Source organism: Toxotes jaculatrix, chromosome 14 (assembly GCF_017976425.1).
Source record: "Toxotes jaculatrix isolate fToxJac2 chromosome 14, fToxJac2.pri, whole genome shotgun sequence".
Lineage (NCBI taxonomy): Eukaryota > Metazoa > Chordata > Actinopteri > Toxotidae > Toxotes > Toxotes jaculatrix.
This window is the reverse complement of record NC_054407.1, coordinates 25,277,831-25,289,608: the sequence shown is the minus strand read 5'-3', so window position 1 is coordinate 25,289,608 and position 11,778 is coordinate 25,277,831. Positions and strand designations below refer to the sequence as shown.

General features: G+C 46.9%; 1 protein-coding gene across 1 annotated transcript; it reads left to right on the top strand.

Moving 5' to 3' along the window:
- The first annotated feature begins 287 nt into the window (after nucleotides 1–287).
- nmnat2 (nicotinamide nucleotide adenylyltransferase 2) lies at nucleotides 288–9,586 on the top strand. Its single transcript, XM_041055828.1, has 11 exons — nucleotides 288–459; nucleotides 3,661–3,749; nucleotides 5,610–5,677; nucleotides 6,124–6,202; nucleotides 6,344–6,470; nucleotides 6,625–6,705; nucleotides 7,337–7,381; nucleotides 7,542–7,618; nucleotides 8,707–8,808; nucleotides 8,895–8,962; nucleotides 9,452–9,586. The coding sequence occupies exons 1-11, from the start codon at nucleotides 375–377 to the stop codon at nucleotides 9,552–9,554; spliced, it is 924 nt and encodes a 307-aa protein (XP_040911762.1). The 5' UTR covers nucleotides 288–374; the 3' UTR covers nucleotides 9,555–9,586.
- Nucleotides 9,587–11,778: the final 2,192 nt, after the last annotated feature.

Sequence of the window (11,778 nt, the reverse complement as noted above, 5' to 3'; positions counted from 1 at the left end):
GACACCCAGCATCTCATCACAAAGTCACGGCTCCTGTATGTTTTCACTTTATTCTTTTTATGACTGATATGACCTGACTGATGTTTGATGGTCTCTGAGTGTGTTTGGATGCACTCAGGCACATCATCAGGAGCCCGCTGTATGATTCAACACAGCAGTAATGATCCAGTCTGCTGTGTGAGTGTCTCTTTAACAGACCGACGCTGCTTCCTCCAGCATCCTGCCGCAGACTCACCAGCCTCGCCTCTCTCTTTGCGGCGGCGGACTCTGCTACAAACAACCGACGACCCGCGAACTCAGAACCGCACAGGACCGGCGCCGGACCGGACCGGGACACAAGAGAACAGAAGAAAACAGAGGAAAACAGAAACACCATGACAGAAACCACCAAAACCCACGTCATCCTGCTGTCCTGCGGCAGCTTCAACCCCATCACCAAGGGACACATCCATATGTTCGGTGAGCATCTGCGCTGTTACGGGGGTGGGGGGCAGGGCTGTGTGTTTTTGGAAGATGAAAATCACCCGAAACCCTCAAATATGAATAATAATAACGGTAATAATCCTAATCTGAATCAGACAGAAAAAATGATAAAAATGTGAATGAGGTTTGGTGCGTGTGTTTCGTCGCTGTCCAGAAAGGTGGTGCTGAAATGGCGACGGCTCGAACAAGATCAAGACAAAACACATAAAACAGAATAGTGACACAATAAGAACAACACAAAATCCGGGTCCGCACCGTGTGGACCCGCTGCGGTGGATCAGGCCTGAGGGACGGAAACGTTCCGTGTGAATCCGCCGCAGGCCTCGGGCAGCGTGTGGCGCAGAAAGGAAACCTCCCCACACGGATCCTCCGGGATCCTGAGTGTTCAGGCACAAACTGCACAACTAAGAAACGAACAGAAACCGTCAGCCGCAGGCGGCTACAGGCGGCCGCAGGCGGCTGCAGCTCCGGCAGGTAGTGCCTTGCTCATTGGCGTTTTCCTGCGTCATTAAAGAGCAGGAACAGGCCTGATGAGAGAAACAGCAGCAGATGAATTATTCAGACACAGAAGAGAAGATCTCTGCTGCTGGTGTTACAGAATAACCTGAACACAGCGTTTCAGTGTTTCTCCTCTGATGGCAGATGTTGTACAGATGTTATGATCACATCCTGCCTGTTTACAGAGCCTAATGTTAGCCGGTGAAGGAGAACCTCTTCATTTCTAACTCACACTCAAACAATTCACCCATTACTGTTAATCACACTGATTCTAATTGGATCACTCATGGGCTGTGATATATTAAGGGAGCTTTAATGGATGATCTGCACAGTTTCAGGGATTAATCCCTTAAAAGCGACCACATAACATGAAAAGCCTCGTTTCATTTCTACTAAAGCAAAACTGAGACGTATGAACTGCCTTTAAATTATCCAAACAAATAATCCAATAAAAAACTCTTAGAAGCCTGATCAATAACAGATAACGAAACACAAGAACAAAACTAAAACCTTGTGTTTAATATTTAAAGTGAAAGTGAAGGTGGCGTACATCTACAAACACACAGCACGTGGACACAGTGCACACACACACACGGCAGGTAACAGAACGGAAATAAGCCACTGAGAAGCTGAAGCTCAGTGCTGCCAGTGAGAAACTGAGCAAACAGATTAATGTAACCACACGTAACCGCGTCGTAAGATTTCAGAGACGTACTGACAACGTTCAGACAACGTTCAGATGTGACTGACTGCCCAGAGACCACTGACAGCTCTCACATCTGCTTTCACAGCCGCTTGTTCCTCTGCCAGAAACTGGTTTAATGAATAGTTTGTCCCAGTTCCATCCTGAATGTGCATACAGTGAGTCTGTAAGTTATCAGGGTGGAGCTGGAACACAGCATCTGTTAGAAAACCGTGTCCAGTCAGGAAAGATTCATGTTGTATGAGTGAAGGAGATAATTAAATATGTTTGAAACGTATAAGCATGTTCTGAGCTCTTTCTCTGTGTGAGAGGAGGTGTCTGCGCTCTCAGAGGCTGTGCTGTTGTGAGCTGTAAGGTGTTCCTGTTATTTTGTCCACCTGCTGTGGATAGTGAGCACAGTTCCAGACCTGCTCTGGACTGGGAACATGAACGTGGGCTGTGCTCAGATCAGCCGTTCCTCTGTGACGCTGATGCTTGGTTTGAGCTGCAGCTCAGCAGCCACATTCCCATCATGACCTATTTTCTGTCTCTGCGTCTCGGTCCTTTCCTCCGGGCTCTGTCCAATGCAGCCTTTCCTCTTTCTGAACTGTTCCTCCTGAGGGGCAGAAGAGAAGACACCAACAACATCCAACATGATCAGAAGAAGTAAATCTTTAGTTGTCAAACGGTGAAAGCACAAAGTGAAACCTGAAATCACACATGAAACACACTTCACATTTCCACTCCACGTCATTCAACCTGAGAGCTGCAGGTCTAAAAAACAGACTGATAATCTGGTTAATCAAAGACGTGAAGAGATCGAAGGCGAGGCCGCGGCGTGAGTGAGTCATCAGCTGAGGTCACTGTAACAACACAAACAGGAAGCGACAGGAACAGGAAACAGTCTTCACTCAGACACAACAACCATTTAAACACAGGCCCGCACCTCGGACTCACCGTCACAGGAAGCAAAGACGTTTGATGTGCACTGAGACCCGTCCATACAAAAACCGACTCAGCTTTTCTCTGGAGGCGTCTTATCAAACCATAATGATAAAGGTTTTTATGTCACTGGCAGCAGGGCTGCATGTTGTCATCAGTCACGGTGCGTTTCACTGTGTCACTGCTGGACCTTCCACAGAAGATCACAGCAACTGAGCCAAACTGAAACTCTCCATCAGTCACATTCCTGCTGCAGGAGCAGGTTACCGTCACTGTCGCCATGGTGACAAACTGTTCAATAGCTTTGGCTGGTCAAAAAAAAAATTGATTGGGAAATCAGATGGAACTTTCAAAATAAGAGCAGCAGCTCACAGATCCATGCGGGAGAAAGTGAGTGCTGTGCCTGAAGGCAGAACTCAGGGTTTTCTGCCACATTCAGCTCTGAACCTGCTTCATGAACCTGAACCTGACGGCAGATCTGGTCTCTGATCTCAGGACTAACCCAAATGTTTGTTATGTTTCTTAGAACATGAATAAGTCTCTGAGCTGAAGAGATGATTCAGACGCTGCCGTCGCTGTTGTCAGCTGATTTTATCCAATCAGATAAATGAGTACCAGTGTTAAATAACCACCTTTAAGGCATCATAACAAAATGTTTTAGTGAAGAATTTGTGTTGAATCAGTTAAATAAATTGTAAATTCATTGTTATCACTGTAAATCAGCTCACAGATCATTGGTCAGGCCAGAGGACGGGACAGACAGATCTTTTTGTCCCCTCTGGAGGCCTGAAATAAGTTCAAGTGACTTTAACTCTCGTCACACATTGAATTTAAACCAGGAAACAAACAGAAGCTGTGATGTGTGCAGGTGCACAGCGAGCACACTCACAGTCCAGACTTCATCCACCTCAGCTCTGATTACTGCAACGTAAAATCACTGCAGCCAACACGAATCAGACAGACAGAAGGAGACGTTTGCTCGGGACTCGGCTGCAGCTGTGTGCTGCGTTGCTTTTGTTTCGCTCAGATTTTTCTGTTTTTGTGTGTGTTTGCAGAAAAAGCCAGAGAATATCTGCACAAAACAGGACGCTTCATTGTGATCGGAGGGATCATCTCACCGGTGCACGACTCCTACGGAAAACCTGTGAGTTATGATGAGACGCCACAAAAGAAACACAGCAAACTTCTTAATGAGTTTTCTAACATGTCAGACCATTCACTGAACAGTAGTAGTAAAACAGTAAACAGTGCTCAGACAGCAGCACCTCTGTGTTTGGTGTCGAACACCATCAGTGGGCACAGATAACATGGGGCTGCATGCAGCTGCAGCTCTGTGCTGCGTCTCTGCTGCTGCTGCTGTTGTTTTCCACTCTGCTTCCTGCAGGAATTAATGAAGGTCTTGTCCTACTTTTGCTCTGCCTCTATAGAAACACTCAGCATGAATAATAGATGGTACAGAAATACACTTTCAGCCACATCAGGAATCTTTGCTGCTCATTTCTAATGTGATATTTTTTTCCCAGGATCACCTGCAGCTGAGCGATGCAGCTGACGGTTTATTAATGGTGCAGATTATACACATCAGTTATGAGCCTGTTAATATGTCAGAGATCATCAGACCTGGTACATGACTCATCCACCTGCCGGTCATCACAAACCCACGCACCCCCGCGCATCTCTCTATCTACTGACTTATTCAAAGATCCCCTGTGGTACCGACGAAGGTGGTGAAGCTGAAGACTTTTAGCAACTAAACACAGATGCAAACAAAGTATTTTAAAACCCAGCAGTGTTTACATGCTGTATCGGGCTTCATGCTAAGCTAAGCTAATGAGCTGGTATCACTCTAACATCTAACTCAAGAAGGAGAAGATGATTTCCCAAAGCTTTGAGTCAGAGTTTCTCCATCTTCTCCATCAGAGATACTGATCAGATGCTCACAGTCATCACACACCTGTTCAAACCCCACACTGTGGAAGACATGGACGCAGCACCCGTGACGTCACCCATTCGTTGCGGCGAGTCGGTTTTATTACCAAACCATGGGCAATGGAGCTGCGCCATCTTGGATTTTAGTGGGAGTGTTCCATATTTGGTGGAGAGGCGGTTACTCTACGGGTCAGCCGGCAGAGAACCCGGCCGCTTAGCTCAGAGAAATAAAATATAATGAAATAAAATAAAATAAAATTGTAGCCTAGTATTTCCACAATAAACGGACTATGAGAGCACGGAACACACCGCAACAGCGTTCCTAACATTAGCTGCTCCGGTCCTCTATCTGTATCAGCAGCGACCAGAAATCGGAAATTAAGTCACAAGCTAGCGGCTAAATATGCTAATACATGCTAATTAGCGCAAACATCCAGGTAAAATGGGGAGAAATTTACTTACCGAAAAAACTGCAACACAGACTCCTTCGACGGTCGGTTAGTACAGTCTACACTACAACAAGCCATACTGTCACAGAAACCTATCCGAACATTGGCAAACAAACACGAACACTGCAGCCCTGTCAACCGCTGGAGGTAGCCGGAGGCCTCTGGATGTAGCCGCCTAGCCCAGCCGATGCTTTAGCAAAGAGCTAACTGCCAGTGCCTGTCTATGGAGCGGTCACTCAGCGTAACCGTAAAGTTGGCTATTATAACATGGGGGTCAGTGGAGAATTGCTCACTTCTGGAGCCAGCCCCCAGCGGCAGCCGAGGAACTGCAGCTTTTTGAACGCGGAAGTGATCCTCACTGCTGAAACCTACAACTCCCCCCTTTGGTTCGCGTGTCAGAGCAGGTGAACATCTGCTGGGCAGAGCCCTGCGTGGAGCAGTTTAGTAGCACGAGTCTGTTACGGAGAGTCTGAATGGACAGTGTTTGGTTCAGCAGGTTAAACCAGGATCCTCAGACTCTCTGTGATCTCTGATTCAGTCTTTCTCTCCAGCTGTTCACACAGTCCTGATGTGGTCATTTATACAGTGTACATGTGGACTGACCATCTTCCTCTGTGGGTCTGCAGGGTCTGGTGTCCAGCAGACATCGTCTCACCATGTGTCAGCTGGCTGTCCAGTCCTCAGACTGGATCAGGTGAGACAGCTTTGGTCTTTATCAGACTCCTGTGCTGGACTTTTTTCCTCTGTGTGTTGGAGACGGTTTAGTTAATGTCACTCACTCCTGTGCATCCATCACATTTTAGCTACATCAGTAGATCAAGCATCAAACACCCACACAGCCCCAGGTGGAGGTTTTTCATGTTAAACTCTCAACCAATGAAAAATTGAAAAACAAAGATTGTTTATTTTCTAAATATCAGCTTTGACTGTGGCTTATTTTGTCCTGAATTTTCAGTGTTATCAAGATAAACTTTCAGAGGTTTTAAAGGAAATAATCCTCCCCTTTCCTGAAAGGCTTTTACTGTGAAATACACACAGGAAGTACTAGTTTTACAATGGAAAACAGCAGTGTGTGTGTGTGTGTGAACCCTCAGTGAGTGTGAGTGTTTTTTTCTGGATGTTTCTGTTGGGGGGGTGCAGGGTGGACCCCTGGGAGTGTTACCAGGACACCTGGCAGACCACCTGCAGCGTGCTGGAGCATCACCGCGACCTGATGAAGGTGAGACGTGTTAAAGTTCCTCGCGACGGTCGCGGGAGTTTGTCTTTTATCTTCACCAACACGTCTTGAACCTGATTTAATCTCCACGCTCGCTCCGTCTCCGTGTGACCGCCGTCTGACTCCGGCCTCTTCTTTCCTCAGAGAGTCACCGGCTGTATTCTGTCCAACGTCAACACGCCGTCCACGACTCCTGTGATTGGTCAGCCACAGAACCAGACTCCACCCATCTACCAGAACCAAAACAACATGATTCACAAGCCCACCGCCAGTGAGTGTAACTCTGCCATGTTCATCATGTATCACATGAACACCCACACAGAGGACAGGACAGGGAGCTGGGGTGGGGCTGATGCTGATGCTGTGGGGAGAGCTCTGTGACTCTAAACGTCCCCTCCTCTTCCTTTGTGTGTCCCTGTCTTCAGTCAAACTGTGGGGGAAGATCAGCGAGAGTCTGGGGAAGATCTGCTGCGTCCGCCCGCACATCGACCGCTTCACCTTCGTTGGTAAGTAGACACAACGCTAACACAACCACATCAGGACAAGGACCCAGGTCCACAGCGACTGGGACATTTTACTGATGCTGATCAGCAGTCGGTGTTCTGAGTTCACTCGAGACCTGTTCCTGTCTGAGGACTCAGTCACACCTGGACGTCCAGCAGCATCATTTTCAGCCCAGGTCAATCAGTGGATTCAGCGTATATGAGTGTATATAGTGTTATTATGTCTGTATATACCTCTGTGTGATTGGTTGGCAGGTGTGTGATCAGACCTCAGGTGTCTTGTCTTCCTGCTGCCTCTCTGCTCGGTGTCTACATGCAGCCTTTTACACTGTTTTCATTTCCTTCATCTGTTTCCTTCTTTCTCAGAATCAGGTTTCACACATACATTTTTACATACAACAAATTTGCTGTGGCAGTAAACATGAATAAACATAAACAGTATCAGAATCGACAGTTTGTTTTTCATGATGGCTGCAGTGTGCCGCTTCACACACTGAAATAAAAAGTCCAAACCACAGAGCGGCAGCAGGAAGTGTGAGGGACCAGACTCCTGTCAACACACAGCAGCTTTACTGAGTGTGTCCACACGTTGGAACAATCACACACACTGAACTCATGTGTTTCATCCCGTCAGATGAAAACGCTAACCTGGGGACTGCGATGCGATACGAGGAGATCGGTGAGTGGCCTCTCCAGTATCTGATCCTGAGCAGACTCAGTGTGGTGTCCTCTGGTTTCCTTCCTGCTGTGTCTGATCTCCTTCTGGTTTGTTTGTATCCAGTAAACATGTTGTTTACTGAGGACGTGTCTCTTTCCTCCTGCCTGTTTGTCGTCTGTAGAGTTACGCATCTTGCTCCTGTGTGGCAGTGATCTCCTGGAGTCCTTCTGCATCCCTGGCCTGTGGAAGGACAGTGATGTAAGCACACTGTAGCCCCGCCCCCACCCACCCTGCAGCCCCGCCCCTCAGCTCTTACCTGCTCATAATGATTGACGGGTCATTTCGATGTTGTTGACAAAGGAAACACCTGCAGAGAAACTGCTTTAACACCTGTAACAGGCAGCGTCTCCTGCCACCCTCTGACATCCAGCCACCAGCAGGAGAAGGAATCACATCAGTTACTGAAACAGTAACTGAGTAAAAATACTCTGTCACAAGTCAAGTAGAAAAGTATTAGCATCAATCCAGACATTAAAATGTTGCTGTGGTGAAGATGAAGCTCATTTGAACGAATCAAATCGCTCCATTTTGGGAACAGTTCTTTAATTCTGAGGACACAGGTTATTCTTCTGAAGTCTACTGTCTTCATCTCTAACAGGATGAAATGCACAGGTGTGCTGCACCTGCAGAAGTGAGTCCAGCAGAGAGCAGCTTAAGGCTGAATCAGCTGAGGCCAACACCAAAAGAGCTTCCATGAGAACGCTGCAACATCAACATAACTAAACACAATGAGTTCAAAGGCTGCAGGGCTATCAGCAGGACACCTGCTGCCAGTGTGGCTCTCAGTGAAATTCATCAGCAGTGTAAAAAGCCAACAGGCTCCTGATAATACGTTGGTTGCCCCCTGTAGTCTGTGATTGGCTGCTGGGGACAGGTAAACTTTCCTGTGTCAACAACGAAGATGCCGTGGTGAAGTGATGTTTCCCTGGTGCTGAGAGTTTCACTCACCTGATGTGTGAGGCACAGTTTACAAAGTGTTTATGAAGGGAAGTTATTGGCTTTATTAATGGTTGATAATCATTTCCATGCTGAGGCAACCCACAACATGGCAACCCAGAAGTTGTTCTCATTCGTAACTGATCTCTAAAGCATGATGGGTAATGATGTGTGGCTCATTAATAAAGCCATTAGCTGCAGCTTAGGAAACATTCTTACAAATCCAGTTCGACTTGCTGATGTAAGCAGTAGCCAGTTAGCTGCTAAATTAGTCAGTTAGTGAAAAGTTTTCGGTCCTAAAGTCGGTTTTGTGGAGCAGCCTGAGGACGGTGGTGATCCTGTGGTTTCAGATGGAGGTGATCGTGGGGGATTTCGGGATCGTGGTGGTTCCTCGTGACGGCGCCGACACAGAGAGGATCATGAATCACTCGTCTATTCTCCGCAAACACAAGGTCAGAGCACAATCTCGTTCCGTCCTGTATGTCAGAGCAACGTCCGCCTTCGCTGTCTGATCTCTGTGGGATGTTCTTGGTTTCAGGACAACATCATTGTGGTGAAAGATGCCATGAACCACCCGCTGTCCATCGTCAGCTCCACCAAGAGCAGGTGGGAATCAAACAGGCGTGACGTTGTTTCTGTTTCGTATCTGTTTCACACAAACCTTCGTTTCCACCAACTTAAAGATCAGTTACAGACCCACTGGGCTCAGCTCAGGGACTCTGCAGGCTTTTAATAATTAAGCTTATTTAGTTAATTGGTGAATCCATCCATCATTTATCCATCCATCATTCATCTATCCATCATTCATCCATTCATTTTCTGCTGATTGTCCAGGTCCATGGACCAGGACAGTGATTAGCTCCTTGAAAACACATGAAAACATGATGAATAAATGGTTGGTGTGAACATCAAACAGGTTTTAAATTCATATTTGATGTAAATCATATTTTAACTGATCTGAATTGAATGAATCTCATGAAGAGCTGTTGTTGGAGATAGAAGCTTTTATAGGACAGTGACTGAGAGTTCAGTAGATGAAACGTAAACTAAGAACTGATCTGTCCTTTACACCCCCCCCGTCCCGCCCCCCCACAGACTGGCCCTGCAGCACGGTGACGGTCATGTTGTGGACTACCTGAGTCAGCCCGTCATCGACTACATCCTGCAGAGTCAGCTGTACATCAACGCCTCGGGATAGAGACAGCAACCAGAACCTCATGAAAACAGGGAAGGGGGGGTGGGGGGGGTGGGGGGGGGCACCTACAACCACCATCATCTATACAAATATACCCCCCCCCCACCCCCCCCCCCGCCCCTCCCGCCCCGCCCCCTTGCCCCCTCGCCCAAACTACAACTTCCTTGTCTGTCTTCTGTGTCAAACATATACTCTTCTCTGAGCTGTCGCTTTCCAGCAGGAGCATTAGTGTCCCTCCTTCTCTCTGTGTCATGTGACTTTACCATCTGTGTGTGTGTGTGTGTGTGTGTGTGTGTGTGTGTGTGTGTGTGTGTGTGTGTGTGTGTGTGTGTGTGTGTGTGAGTGATGGGCGGTATGGTGGAGGTATGGAGATGATCCCTCAGTGCTGCAGAGCCGTCGTGTCGCTCTGTTGGTTTCTGTCCTTGTTAACGTTCGGATGCATGACACACAGCCGGGCATGCTCAGTGTGACGGGGGCACGCGTCTGTAACGGGACTAAACTCTAATCTCATGCACGAACAGCTCAAACAGATAAAGCCGCTGATTTCACTTGGTCCAGGCGTGTTGTTCGCGTCTGACTTTCTCCACAGGTGTTAGACCTGTTCCCTGAATTCATTGTTAAAGTTGTGCAGGTCGTACCACAGCCTCTGGGTTTCCTTTTGACTTGATTTCTATCACAGTAGTTATTAGAAAAACAAACTTTACGTTTCATTGAGCTGACGCCTCAGTGGTGGAGCTGGTGGTGGAGCTGGTGGTGGAACTGGTCTCCCTCTATCAGCAGCTGTACTGCAGCTTTTAGCAGCCAGATATTTCCCCCAGGAGCAGGTGGAGACCAAAAACAGAGCTAAAATAAATGTGCTTGTTGTGAGTTCAGGTGAGAAACGGTGAATGTAAACACAAACAGTTTACAGACAGATGTTCTTGCTTGAGGCGTGTTCGGTGCGACGCTGTGCTCCCGTCCCAGAATCCCTCTAAAATCTCATCTGTGCACATGGTTCATTCCACCGTGCTAAATCAGAGCTCATCATATGTTCAGCCACAGGTAGCCATGGCAACAGTACAGCTGCTTCAGGCTCTGCTAGCAGTTACTGACAGGTGAGCGTTACCTGTCCACGGGTTGAACTGGACACAAAGACTTCGAAACATTTTAACATGGACGAGGTGAAAGAGACAGAACGGATTATTGTCTCAAGTCAGGACGGACGGAGGATCCTGAGAATCAATTGACGCTGGTGATGAGGAGGAGGAGGATGGGGATGATGAAGATGGGGACTTTTCTAAAACACATCCTCAGCAGCATTGTTATTGTTGTTGTTGTTGTTGTTGTTGTTGTTTCCTCTTCCTTTGCTCCGGTTCGCTCTTCTTGGACTGCATGCTTAGACTGTTTGGTTCTGGCATGAATGTTTATCTCTTGGTAGATTATGATCTGTTGTGATTGTGTTTGCAAAAAAAGAAATAACACAAAAGTAAACATTATAAATATAAATATAATTTACATGGTGGGGGGGGTTGGGGGAGCGGGGGGCGGGCTCATCATCACCCACGTCCCACGTCTGTCCATTTTCTATTCACTCTGTAAATGTACAGATCTGAACATGCTGAGGATCAACACAATGATTTCTACATCTGTGTGTGTGTGTGTGTGTGTGTGTGTGTGTGTGTGTGTGTGTGTGTGCGTGTGTGCGTGCGTGTGTGCGTGTGTGTGTGTGCGTGTGTGGTCGCTTTGAGTTGTATCATGTAGCTGAAATGATCCTGTTTCTGTATTAATCTGCCTTTTGCTGCTCTGACTTCTTTTGATTGTAAACTGTGATGCACTCAACAACTGAAGTGTCATTTTTAATGTGTGTGTGTGTGTGTGCACATCAGTGTGTGTGTGTGTACATCAGTGTGTGTGTGTGTGTGTGTGTGTGACTTTAACATAATTTTATTGATGCTTAAAAAACATATAACTGAAAAGGTGGAGATTAGTAAGTTATTATAAACCACTTTAAATCCATGTTTAGATGCTGGACTCAGCCTGTGTCTTTCATGAGGCTGATTCCCTTCAGTTGTGGATATGACTTCATTTCCTTTAGTCTTATTAATAATATATAATAATAATATCTTGTATCTTAAAGCTGTAGAAGCAGATTAGAGAGTTCAGCTGCACAGAGAAGGAAAGTCTGTGTGAGTCCCCATCAGCTGACACACGTGTGAGTATGACTGGTTGGTCCTATTGGACTGTTGCT

Bases quoted from the DNA above. Each gene is read 5' to 3' on its own strand.
- nmnat2 (XM_041055828.1), top strand. From the start codon at position 375: ATGACAGAAACCACCAAAACCCACGTCATCCTGCTGTCCTGCGGCAGC. The intron at 6,706-7,336 runs GTAAGTAGACAC...TCATCCCGTCAG, and splicing joins CGACCGCTTCACCTTCGTTG to ATGAAAACGCTAACCTGGGG. The intron at 8,963-9,451 runs GTGGGAATCAAA...GCCCCCCCACAG, and splicing joins GTCAGCTCCACCAAGAGCAG to ACTGGCCCTGCAGCACGGTG.